This window comes from Stegodyphus dumicola, chromosome 4 (genome assembly GCF_044657685.1).
Source record: "Stegodyphus dumicola isolate Sdum_Otavi_A_Nest chromosome 4, ASM4465768v1".
Classification (NCBI taxonomy): Eukaryota; Metazoa; Arthropoda; class Arachnida; order Araneae; family Eresidae; genus Stegodyphus; species Stegodyphus dumicola.
Window position 1 is genome coordinate 139,615,234 of NC_140771.1, and position 14,104 is coordinate 139,629,337.

Genomic DNA, 14,104 nt, shown 5'->3' on the forward strand with positions numbered 1-14,104 from the left:
TGATAGTGAAAAGCTTCAAGAAAATGGTGATATCTAGTTCTCATGATAATTCTGAAGATCGTTGTGTATGAGGAGATTAACTGAATGATGACAAAAACTAGAATACTAGTAACGATAGTGACAATTTGAAAGCTGCCACAAATGATGCAAGCAGCAGTTTCTGTAGCATTAAATAATTTGAGGCTTAAGGTGTAGCACTGGAGAATAATAAATGTGGGTGAGATTCAAGATAAAAGAAATATAAATAAAAATATCTTATTAGATATTGGTATTGTTTGACCGTCTCGAGCGCAACCCTGGTTGGCTTTCTTCCAAAACACATAGACTCATCCAAAAGGTGCAGTATTACTTGCTGCGACGGGAAAGGTCTTCTCTTCTCTGGAAAGAGCTATGTTGGAGGGAAAGAAAGTCCCCACTTTTCCAACTTATTTTGAGAATAATTCGGTCCGAATGGCGCATGCGTGTTTGCGCTCATGGTCGTGGATGAGGCGGCCAAACTATAATATTAATATTGTTATGTATTTTTAATGAAATTTGGTTTCTCTTAAATAAACTATAGTGTTAGTTAATGGTAGTTTGTCCATGAATATTTTTTGAGGACTACCTTCATGTAACTATTACTACAGCCATATCCTTCATAATTAAATTATTTGCATGATTGTCTCCCCTCGATTTTTGTATGATAAAGTTAGTAATAAAAGAGGAGAAAGTATACGAGTAAATAAAATATATATTAAAATCACATATTTAAAACTATGTTGACTTAAACTGCATTAGCTGGAATTTCCAGCTCATAAAATGACCAAGCTTCTGCAAAAAATGTGATAGAACTAAGTATATTTATTAACACAGCTATTTTATTTTTAAAAAAGATGAAGATGGCTGCTTGTTTCATCATTCAGCTGACAGGGCAAGGCTGCCAACCACAAGGGTTGTGATAGAAATAAACATGTTGAATAAGTTTTAGATACATGATTTAATATTTAATTTGATGTAAAAAGTTATTTTTAATGTTCAAATCTCTGTCATTAAACTACATTCTGCCTTACAAGAAAGGATTCATGTAACATCTCAGTAATAGATAGTGGGCGTTACTAGCTAATAAAGTATTACAGCCCTGCTGAAAAATGCTAGTTAAATCATATGTTAAATATGAACATAACATTAAGAATTTACAAAATATAATCAATTATGCAAAATTTAATTAAAACTGAGTGAAATTACAGTTGCTTAATAGACATCTGATGCTTAATTTATTAAGCATGAGATTTAATTAATTAGTTTAAAATATTAATTTATTAAACATTGTTTTCTACATTCATACAGAAAATGATGTTCAATAAATTTCAAAATGAAAAATAAAATATTAAAGAATTTTTTTAAATTTAAAAGCTGTTTCTAATAAAATAATTATGATTTCTTGACCACAATACTCAAAAATTGCAAATATAAATGTGAAAAGTTTAAGAGCAACTGCAATTTTTGAGTGTTGTGGTCAAGAAGTGGTAGTTATTTTATTTCATACTTTTTAGTGATTAGAAGTAGCTTTTAGATTATGTTTTTAAATTTTTTATTACATTGGTTATAATTATTACTTTTTTTGCATTTTTTACTCCAATTTAATCTTTTTGGTGTACTTTTTAATTTAATTTTTAAGAGTAGTTATTGATTAAGTCTGGTTATTTCATGTCACAATTTGATTAAGAAATGATTGTCTGAATTAAAGTTTTAATTAATGGCAACATTATTTTTCAGCTGCCTTTTTAAATTGTGAAGGTTTAAAAAAAACTTCAGTAAATTTAATAATAACTATAAAGCTTACAGTTTTAACTGTTTTCAAGTTAACATTTGAAGCATTCTATTGACTTATCATTATGGTATTTACTGAATATTTGAAAAATCATTAGTCATTATAGCCAGTTCTATAAGTTCTTTTCAGAAATTTTTATAAAATATCCCCCTCAATGGCAGGGCTAAACTGCATGCAGACATTGGCCACTACTAAGGCAGGAAGGAGTGATCACTTTATTATGGAGGCTCCTAATAGGTGGGCCACCTTTGCCTCCTGTGAGGGGACGGACAAACGCCATGGACAAAACCACCATGCCTACTCTGGGATTCGAACTCGGGCCCTTTGGTATCACAGTCGGCTTCCCTAACCATTATACTGTCTAGGTGGCTTTTATAAAATATCATTTACTCTATTTTTTACTAAATGTTTCAGAAAGGCTGTGATTAGAAAGCTATAAAGAACACATTCTTTTGATTTCCAATTTAAATAATATAGTTAAATGAATGTTAAAAAATATGCATTTTCATTAGATATATATTTTTTTACAGGTAGATATTAATGTTGGAAATACAGTTAAAAACCTAGTGAATTAAACTTCTGCTTATTCTAAATCTGGTGTAACTACTGTGGTAGAGAAAAATAATGTTGTATCAATTAGTTTAATGGTTGAGCATTTCCAGTCCCCCCCCCCATGTAACTTATTTTTATACTTCATTCTAGAGAAAAAACTACCTGTATGAAAAATAATGGTTCTTGATTCATTTTATAGTTCAGTGTATGAAAAACATTAAACTATAAAATAAATCTCTGTTTAGGCAATGACTTCAGGTATTTGTGCTGTGTGATTTGCTAATGAAATTAATATTGCACTAAAAATGTTTGTTGGAAATTGCTACATTTCTAAAAATGAAAATACTTTTTTTATGTGTTTTATAAATTGCTGTTTTTATGAATATCATACTTTTAAACTACTGTATGTGTATTTTATTAATGCATTTTTCTAACTTTATCCAGAAGATTTTGGTGTATAAATATAAAAGCATAAATTATTACAAAAGTAAAATCGTTATTTATGTAATTGCTGATCTATTGGGTCATCTGCAAAATTTTTTACATCTGTCTGGCAGATGAAAGATTCCTTTTTTAAAAATAACTCATAAAGAAGTTACTAAGGTACTTTTTGACAGTTTCTGAAGAAATGAACTCTGCCAGTTCAGAAAATTTTGAAGAAATGAATGGATGAAAATCCAGTGGAGGCAAGGCATAGTAAATATGCAACATGAATACAAAACATCCCATTTTACTCATCAAGTCTTTGACTAATATTCATCAAAAAGTAAAACCGAGAATTATCATGATGGAAGATAACAATTTGTCAGTTCTGGGTGCTTTGCTTCAACTTCTACTTCTACATTGCCATTTAGGAACAGTATTTTTCTGAATTTATTGTTTGATTTGATGACAAAAAATGCATACTATACGATTTCTTTGTAGACTCACCATATACAGAACATTATGTTTTGTGGATGTAGCTTCCTCTCCTCTCAACATTAATTAAAGGTGGTTATTTTAGCTTATACCGTGATCTTTTTTTCTTTTGTGTCATTATTGTATAGTATCCATTTCTCATTTTCAATAATAACTGTTTTTAAAAATTAGTTTCTTTATTTCTTTTAGCAAAGAATCGCATGCTGAAACTATAACATATTCTTCTCTGTTCAAGTATTGGGTACCCATACATCATAGTGTCTTAAGCATCCAATCTTCTTCAAATGATCATGTATTATACATTTTTGGAATATTTAGTCAATTTAATAGTTCCTCAACTGTATAATGTGGATTTTCAGCCATAATACATCCTTTTTTTTATAGCATATAGTTGTCCAAAGCAGGCATCATTTTTTAGGCTTAAATTTCTGTACCAAAACTTCTCAAACCACCTTTGAACTCTGTTATCAGAAACTGTCCACGTACAGCACAAATTTTATGAGCAGTCTGAATATCATTTTTTTTCTTCTTTTTTTAAAATAAAAGTGTAATATAATGACAATGAACTTTTTGTTTTCTCCATTCTTAGCACTGCACTGAAACAAAAATTATGCCACCACACATACTAGAATTATTCAGTGTAAACAGAAAAGACAGTATTTGCACTCTGCTTCAATTAAAATCACACCTAATCAGCAGTAACAAGATAATAAAAGAAATGCACTTCTGTTTGAAAACCACAGAACTTTCCAGAAGACCCAATACATTATTTCTTCTATGTAATTTAAATGAAATAAAAGGTTTAAAAGGAAATAAGTTATAAAGTTTATTTTACTTCAGCTGCCTTTAGAAATAACATTGTTCCTAAAAATGATTGTATGCTTTAAAATCGTCATCTATATCATTTTGTTTTGATATTAAAGAGAGAATGCACTTATCCCTCAGGAAATAAATGATTGGATTTCATTTGAAATTAATGTCAAATGTCTTCTTCTCTAACTAGCTTGCAGAAGAAATTTGAATCATTATTTGGAGATAAATTAGAAGTTGTTCGAACATATCAAGTACAGTATTTTTTCATTATCTGTCCTTCATTTATTTGCCTTGCCTTTCATTACACTTTAGTAATGAATTTTTACTATTTCTTCCAGCAACAAGAGAATCTCAAATTTCTTTCTCATTTTAAAAGACATTTTGTTATTCATCGAGGCAAAAGGAAAGACCCTAAAATTAGTACTGCTGTGGAAATGTTTCATATTAGATCTAATGGAAGCCCCATATGCACACGATGCATCCAGGTAAATCAAAAGTCTAGGCTTTCATGTGAAATTTTAAACCTAAATGGATTTATTTTTTTTACATTGGTGATTTAATGAACATTTACTGAGGATAGCTAATATGGTGAGCAAAAAAATAAATATGTGTTAAATCTCAGTTTAAAAAATAATAGAATGCTCTAGATAAGTTAATAAAAGAGGCACTAATTTTTGCTCAAGCAATAGAGTACCAATTTTTTCCAACTATGAAATATTTTCTATTAAGTTGTATGCCTTTCCGTTTTGTTTCTGTGATTGCTGTATTCAGTTTCATGTTTTTGAAATTTTTTTGAAATAGTAAAATATTTGCTCTATTTTTTTTAGTGCATTTTGCAGCTTTACAGATTACCTGAATGTACATGTTTTTAGTGTATTCAAGTGATTTCTATCAAATCTGCTTATAATTTTTATGGGGTTAATTAATATTATTTTTATGATTAATTAAGTATTACTATTTTCACATAATGACACATTTCTTGTCTTTTTTTTTTTTTTTTATTTATTTATTTATTTATGATTACATAAATTGATGTGCAATTATGCTTATTCTACTTTCATATTATGAAGTATTTTATGTATAATTGTTTCCCAACCAAGCATCTTCTCTTCATAGGTTACACCTGATGCTAGTCTTTTAAACTCTGCTTTCTGGTAAGTATGAATTCAAGATTTTACATTAAAATGGCCGGGAAATGAAAAGCAGGGCCATCTGTCTGATTTTTATATAATGTAGTAATTAACTAAAAGTTATAATTTTACTAATCTTCCACATTATTCTATATTATTACTGTATATTTATATGAAAATTAAAACATCATGACAGGAAAGGATGCACATATCTGTTTCACATATGCTATTTTGCTAAGTTCATTTCAATTATTTATTCATCATTCTAATCTATAATTGTATTAAGTAATAAGCAATTAATTATCTGAATTTTTTCGTTAGTTAGTTTTAATTTCTATGATTTCTAAGTGAAAAAATTTGAAGAAAATCAGAAATGCTGAAAATAGGCTTATTATAATAAATGATAAATAACAATTTATTATTTTTTAGCTGAAACTTGAGAACTTTGGTAACTGAATGATTAATGCAGGCTGTCAATAGCTTGAAAAATAACATGTAGTTTAACTTTTCTGTTTTCATTGCAAAATAATAGCTGTGCTAAGTTGTCAGTAGTACCAGTTGAAGAAGCTATGGAATTATTATTATTATTATTATTATTTTAGTTATTTTTTTTTCTTTTTATCTCCCACTGATTAAAATTATGTATGTGTGCAGGATGTATGTTTAAAAAATATGTATGTCAAGTTATTTAATATTGTACAGTATTTAATTTTATCCTGTTGTTATGAGTATATACACTGTCAGACTTTACAAGTTTAGCAAATAAGACCCTTACAGTGTTTCAAAATTTTTATTTTTAAATTTTATGTTAATATTGTAATCTTACAATTATTAAATTTTATGCCAATTTAAAATTTTTCATTAAAACCTATTAATTTTGCTAGTATAAATTAAGTATAACCTATATTATAGGGTTATCCAAAATTTTCTGCAGTTTTTTATGATAAATATAAATGAAGCAGTGTGAAAACATAAAAAACTTTGAATGAAGCAATGTGGAAACATAAGAAACATTGAATCACGTAATAACCGTTTTATTCTATGATCTTTTGCCATCTCTCAGATAACTGGAAAATCCCTTTCTGAAAAATGCCATTAGGTTTTATTTGTAAAGAAGTTATTGTCATGCTGTTTGACACTCTCAAAGAAGTGAACTGCAGGCCACTTAAAGAATTTTGAAGTAACCTGAAGAAATGAAAATCCAAGAGGACAAGTTCTATGGAATAAGGCAGGTGGCACAAAAATCCCAGCTATATTGAATAAGTTTTTGTCTGGTATTCATTGTCATAAAGCCAAGCATTGTCATAATGGAAGACTATGCCTTGAGGATTAGTCAGCTCTGGTCATTTTGCTTTTAATTTCTGCTTTTAAAACTGCCATCTGGGAAAAGTATTATTCCGAATTTATTATCTGATTAGTGGTAAAAATTTGCAGTATGCATTTCCTTTGCAGTCTCACCACACACAGAGCATTACTTTTTCTGTGATGCAGCCTCTTATCTCAATGTTGCTGAAGGAGATACATTTGGCTTACTAAATGACCATTTACTGGTAATATTATTGTATAACATCCACTTCTAATTTCTACCGTACAAAAATAAATAAATAAATAAAAATAAAAAAATAAAAATAAAATAAAATAAAGTAAGAAAGAGAAAAGAAAAAAATGACTTTCTTCATTTGTTTTCAGCAGAGAACCAAATGCTGAAACTCAAACAAGTATATTCTGCTATGTTAAGGTATGGTAGTAGCAGCTTACAAACTGTCTTCTTCAAATGATTAAGTGCTGTACTTTTGGGAGTGTTTATTGCCTGATAGTTCTTGAGCTGTATATTATGAATTCTCAGTTTGTTTTTCCATCACAGTTAGAATATTTTGTCTATTTGTACTGGTGTATGATTGCAGCTTCACACCACAGTGTCAGTAGCTAGAACCCAGTACTAACCAGCAAGTGAGAAACATGCAGTCAATCCACGAAGAGTCACTTTTCCCTCTGTCCATTCAAAGCAGCAGCCAATTGTTATAATCAAATATTAATCCTTACTCAGTCCTTTGCCGATTTAAGTGGCATTATTATGTGTTCAACTAAATAGATATTGTTAAGTTTTTCGACTTGACTTTTATGAAATCATATATATTCCACAGCCACAAGCTGTCAACAAGCTAGTTTTAAGATGTCTTTGTTTACAGAGGATGATCATCCAAAACAGGCATCATCATCGGTGCTGAAATCTCTACACTTGAACTTTTAATACCACCTTTTGACTGGTGGCATCAAAACCAACACTTTTTTTATATATAAGACAAATTTTATGAGCAGTCTGACTAGTACTTTTTTTTTTTTTTTTTTTTTTTTTTTCCCCTGAAAATAAAAGAACATAAAATGATGAAAATGTATGTTCCCCATTTTTAACACTGCACTAAAAGGAAAATTATGCCACAACACAGGCTAGAATTTTGTATTATGAGTAGAAAAATTGTATTTAAACATCCACTTTAATCAAGATTACTCCATATCAGCAATAACAAAATAATTAGAAGAAAATACCCTTTGATATGGAAAACTGCAGAACTTTTCAAATGACCCAATATAATTAAATTATTGTCATATTTTTAAATAAAAGTCAATGTGAGGCTTAAAAGATGACTTTTTTTCTTCTTATATATTGACATTGTTTTTAAATCTTTTTAAATATCACTAATATAGGTAACAGAAGATTCGTGTTAGTTGCTTCTGTTTTTGTTCAAAATTAAGTGAGAATAGGATTTTAGTAAAATTTTAGTATTTCTGAAAATTTTAGCTTATTATGTGGTATAATTATTATTATTATTATTAATTGAGCAAATTTCCAAATGTGTCATTTTGTCTCATTTAATAATTAATTGAGACATTTCATTCCCCTTTTTTTTTTTCATATTTTTTCCTCTTTTCTTAAATTTCCAAAATTTTTAATTCTTGTAATTTCAGCTACATTTTAAAAGTACCTTTTGACAAAGTGAATAACTCAGGCATTGTGTATGTATGGATTGGTTCTAAAAGTGATGAAGATGAAGCAAAATTAGCTGAAGAAATAGCAAACAAACTTTATGATACAGTAAGTTAAGTAACATAGAATCAGTCTCTATAAAATTCTGTCACTTCCTTAAATTCTTAATTTTTCTTCTCCTTACTCTACTCTGGTAATTTAATAATAATTTTTTAATAGTGTGAGTGAGAAAATATATTGTTTCCTTAAAGTCACTGATGAAGTTTGTTTATCAAATGTTAGAAGTACATAGATCTTGCTGACAAAGCGGTTGAGGTACAGAGTCGTGAGGGGAGGGTAAAAATTCCATGTGAAGCATTTCATGTACAAAACCAGAAGAGAAACACATTGAAGTGAAACATAAAATGGGGAAATATAAAACATCAGGGACCTGTAGACTGAGTTTTTGACTAAGTCTACGCCAAACACAAGGTATTGCTTTGCTAATTTTATTTCATTTCATTTATACTTAGTGCAAATAAATTCCACCTTAAATTTTAGCTGTTACTCTGATTACTGTTATCACTGTTACTCTGATTACTGTTATCACTGTTACTCTGATTACTGTTAACACTGTTACTCTGATTACTGTTATCACTGTTACTCTGATCCATAAACTGATAATCATATTCTGTTCCAGCTGGATTGTTAGATATATAAAATAATTTTAGAATTGCATCAAGTTTAATTTCATTCCATGTTTTTATTATCGATTCACACATTATTTCTAAACTGGTATGATGCATTTGGCCTTCTTTTGTAAATGTTTTTTATCTGCTAATATCTACATATTCCACTGTCATTTTAAATTTTCTTTGAACAGTTTATTGATACCCACATCTAAAGATGGAACTAATTGCATTAATCCCCCTGGAATAACCGCCATGTCTGTATTACACTTTTTCAATAATTTCTTTGTATTATGTGTTAGATGAGATCTGAACATGCCCCAGAATAAAATACTTTAAGGCAATACTGGATTCTTTAAGGCAAAAAGACGCTTTTGCCAAACATTTCTTATCCACAGTTCTACACCATTTTCATCCATCCATCCTTTCTCATGAACATGAATGAAAACACCATTTGGGAAATTACATTTTGGCATTGTCTATCTTTTAAAAATAATGATGGGTTTTCATTTTGAACCATCCACTAAGCAGAAAAGCAGTATGGTGAAGTGAGATCTTTCGTGACCTGTTGTTTTTATGTGAACCATTTTTGCTACTTTAAGATCAATTGTTCTGTTTCCTATCATATCAAACATTGCTGGAGTTCATCCATATTTCCAAGATCTGACTTTTTGTGTGTGTGTTCGTAGATCAATAACATGCTTCTGGAAACTAATCAATTTATTATCCAAATCTTTCAGAAGCCTTTGCGACACTTTTATTTTTCTCGTAGAACTAAATTATTTTGTGCTGTAAATCTACTACACCTACTCGAAGTTGTTTTAAAGTTTTCACTTTCATTCATTCTTTTTAGCCCACTTTATGACAAATAAATGTGTACATTTTCTTGTTAAAATTAATTAATTCTGCCACTAGGACTTTCTTTGCAACATTTTCATCTAGGAAAAGCCATTTTGTTACTCTTTTATGCAAAGCATATTAATTATTACGATTTCATTTTTCTTCTACTCGTGTATGGATTTTTCACCAACATCAGACATCCTTGCTGCAGCACAATTTCCATTTTCTTTCACGAAATGAATGACTTTCCATTTGAAATTAACATTGTGTTTGTTTCTTTTTGCAGGATTCTTATTTACTGCTAAAGTGAGCACTATATCAATTGTATTGCAACTAAAACAAATGTGATTTACTAAAGCTTTGATTTTCACTTCAAAATCATGGCTTCAAATGACTACAGAAAGAGAAAACATCTTAACTCTCTAATTTCATGAATTCATTCAAGTTGGAAGTACGTTCTTACTCCAAATTATATTCCTCTTTTCTTGAAACCCTACAATAGCATTCTTTTGGACACCTGCTCCCTCTTTGCAGGAATATTTATTCCCTCAAACATTTAACCCACACACATATTGTTTCCCTTTATCGCTTGTCAGTATTTGGTATACAATTGTTCGAAAGGCTGGGAAAAATCTTTGAGTTAGGTACCTAAAAAGATAAGAATGTTGCACGTGTATTTTTAGGTTTCTTTGTGAGGAATTGGGTGTGTATTTTACGGCGAATATACATAAAATTAAAAAAGTGTAGCTTGAAATTATAGATGCATGTTATACACTCAAAAATATGGTATATAAAGAACATATTATTTTTAATTTCAGATGTTAAATATTCTTCGGAAATAAGTTTTATGAGGAGTAACATGATTAATGTTATTGCAGTAGTTGAGTTTGAATATTTGAAATGAAATGTATTCTTTTCCCCATTTTAGTTCTGCATTAAGAACTGAAAGCTTTATTTTTTAGGAAACTCATAGCATTCAAGTTCTTAATGAAGGAGAAGAACCTGAAAATTTCTTCTGGGTTGCCCTTGGTGGTAAAAAGCCATATGATAAGGTAAATATATGAGCATCTTCTGAGGGTAGGAAACCTGCCATAAGCAAAATAGGAAAAGATCTTTTCTTTTATTCCCCTTTTCTTAACTCCAGATTTGTTGTAATTTTTGTCATAATTCTTTTCATTGGTGCAGAAGACAACTTAGATGTAGCCTTGAACACTAAAATTAACTGAAGAGACTTGTCTTGAAAAGTACTTCTTAATTGAATATGCTACACTTTTGGCCACTGTAAATGCAACACCCTGAAGGAAGTATGCAAATAACATGAAATTTACAACATGCATTAGCGGAGGTGACATATGCAAACAATTAGAGTGCAGACGCACATCAAGCGCGCCTGTGGCGCCACTTCAAAGCGTTATTTAAGGCTTGGAGTTTTCGACGATTTCAAGTTCAGCAATTGTGTTTTTCTTGTGGTTTTTTTTTCAAAAAAACGATCAATTATGCCTTTTAGTAAACAGCGATCATCGTTTGATCAAGTTCCAAGTTCGACAGAGGAAGGATAGTGGCCTACCGAGAGTGTGGATTATCTTTCAGGGATATCAGCAGTCGTGTTAGACGAAACCAAACAACTGTAATGCAGATATGTGACCGTTGGATGCAAAAGGGTACGATGGACCGATTTGTTTGATCACATCCACCTCAGTGCACCACTTCACGTGATGACAGGAACATTGTGCGCATGGCAGTGACGGATCTCTCAGTCACATCATGAACCATAGCACCGCACATTCAATCTGTAACGCATCATCCAGTGTCTGCGCGTACCATTCGACACCATTTACACTAGAGTGGTCTGTCCACAAGACGTCCATTGCTTCGTCTACCCTTGACACAGAACCACAGATTGCCGCCAATGGTGCGATGAAAGAAGGATGTGGACGGCAGAATGGAATGAAATTGTCATTACTGATGAGTCTCGCTTCTGTCTGCAACACCATGATGGTCAGTTTCGAGTCTGGAGACACCGGAGGGAGAGGATGCTGAACAGCTGTGATATGCACCGCCACACTGGTCCTGCTAATGGGTATTATGGTATGGGCGGGATTGAATATCACTCTCACACTTCTCTAGTATACATTGTCAGTACTTTAAACAGCCAGCACTACATCTCCGAGGTGTTGGAGCCAGTTGTCCTTCCGTACCTTCAGGGCTTGCCCACAGCCATATTTCAACAGAATAATGAGCGACCACACGTGGCACTCATTGTCCAAAGGTTCTTCGTTAATTGCCAGATTAAATTGCGTCCCTGGCCAGCTCGCTCTCTGGATCTTTCGCGATAGAAAACATGTGGTCCATGGTTGCTGAACGATTGACCCAGATTACATCCCAAGCTGCCACACCAGATTAACTTTGGCAGCATGTAGAAGCTGCTTGGTCTGCTGTACCACAAAACCAGATCCAAAGTCTCTTTGAATCAATGCCGAGGCATGTGGCAGCAATTATCTCCAACAATGGTGGCTACTCTGCCTACTGATTCTGGAAGGAACCACACTTCACAAATTCACAGAAGTCTATAAATTTGATCATTTGATACTTGGTCAACATGTTATCTACTAAATAAATTTTGTTGTGATATCTCTTGTCTTTCTTGGTGTTGCAATTTGGGTGGCTGGCAGTGTATTTTGTGTCATCCATAGTCTGGAAAATATATCATGGCAAATGCTGATCATTCTAGGAGAACAGTATTTTTTTAATAACTACTGATAGTTTCTATAAATGTGGAGCCCACCAGCGGCCGAGCGGTAAAGTCGCTGAACACTGGTAGTTCGGCCCGAGATTCGAATCCCGCAAACGGGCTGGCTGCATGGGTTTTTTCGTGGTTTTCCCCATGTGTAATGTGTTTACGAACCAGGACGCCAGGACTTAGAAAGTCCTCCACGAAGGCATCCCTCCCTTCAGGCAAATAGCCCTCGAGGCTTTGCCATAATTAAATAACCTAACCTTTCTGTAAATGTGAATGTATGATTATTTTTAGAGATTAAGTAAATCAGTTTCTGATTTTCAGGTAATTGCTTGATGAAGAAATAGTTAATGTGTTAATCTGAAAGAAGTATTGTTGCCTTAATTTTGCAACCAAAAAAAAAAATCTTTTTTTACCAAATCACAGTTGTTGCCTTTCTACACAACATAAAATAGTTCATTTATCTTCTAGATTATTAAAAAATGTATCTTATCCAGGCAGTAAAATTAGCCACATGGAAACAGTCTACTTTTTAGCAACATTGTGATATTTTAAAGTTTTTTAACTTCATTAATATGATTGATGAAAAGTGTTTTTAATATCACATTATTTATAAATTAATAAGCCGCCTAAACTTTACCAAATTTTTACCCAAATTCTCAGGAATATGTACACTCTTGCACCCAGAAAGAATTGAGCCACAGTTACAAAACTGAGCAGTAGTATAGTGTATGAGTTGATAAACAATTGATCAAAAATTTGGCTGAAAAAATCATTTTATTTATGGTAAAGAAACAAGGAATAAAAACCAGTAGGTGGTAAAGAAACCCCTAGCAGCTATACTAGTCAATACTCAGTTGGGCAAGGAGTGTGTAAGGTTGCCAATGCCCTTCTGCAGTAGATTGTGCTGCAAATGCAGCAACTGGTCAATGATCTCGGACATATTTTTACACAGGTGAATTTGCCTGCTTGACATATTCCAAACATGTTAACAAGCAACAGATTTGGAGGCCAAGTAGGCCATTTGATGATATTAACATGAAGACATTGTTGGAAAAGTCATGCTCCATGTGGCTGAGCATTGTCCTGATTGAAAACTGAACTTGGATGACCTGCTAGCATAAGCAGTCAGAGTATCTTGTAGCATGACTAATGGTGAATGGTTGTCCTAGCTTTCCAGACTATCACACTCTGTGTTCTGGCTGTGTGCCACTCAGTAACAAATGGTGCATTTGACTACTGACTTCTCCATCTCTAGACACATATGCAGCGGTCAAGATTGAGAAAAAAAGCATGATTAATCCCTGAAGATCAGATTTGTCCAATTTGCTCCATGCAAGACAGTGCTGCTTATGGTGGGGTGTCAGTGGCAGGCGACTTGATGGACGTAGAGATCTGAACTCAGCATCACCTGATTTTATGTTAATCATATCCCTGGCTATTCTAGGATCCATGTGAGTTGGCAACTGGAATTGAATTGATGATAACATAACTGTTAGTGCAGATATGGCAGTTCTTCTAACTGTGCGATCATCTCATGCATTGGTGACCTGGGCTTATCCCGAGACTCTACGCTGACTGACTAGGCCTTCGCTGAGCCACCGGTTCCAACAATGGACAATGACCTTATCGCTTTGACCATATGCCAGC

The 14,104-nt window shown here is 32.1% G+C and overlaps 1 protein-coding gene across 3 annotated transcripts in view; it reads left to right on the forward strand.

Annotated features, from left to right (window-relative positions):
• fliI (FLII actin remodeling protein) overlaps nucleotides 1–14,104 on the forward strand; it is a 175,271-nt gene that overhangs the window by 155,884 nt on the left and 5,283 nt on the right. For all 3 annotated transcript variants that reach the window (XM_085815549.1, XM_085815551.1, XM_085815550.1), the window contains 5 exons: nucleotides 4,284–4,344; nucleotides 4,432–4,578; nucleotides 5,210–5,247; nucleotides 8,191–8,317; nucleotides 10,680–10,769. In XM_085815549.1, the coding sequence (XP_085671675.1) occupies nucleotides 4,284–4,344; nucleotides 4,432–4,578; nucleotides 5,210–5,247; nucleotides 8,191–8,317; nucleotides 10,680–10,769 (463 nt within the window). The remainder of the gene's footprint in view (nucleotides 1–4,283; nucleotides 4,345–4,431; nucleotides 4,579–5,209; nucleotides 5,248–8,190; nucleotides 8,318–10,679; nucleotides 10,770–14,104) is intronic.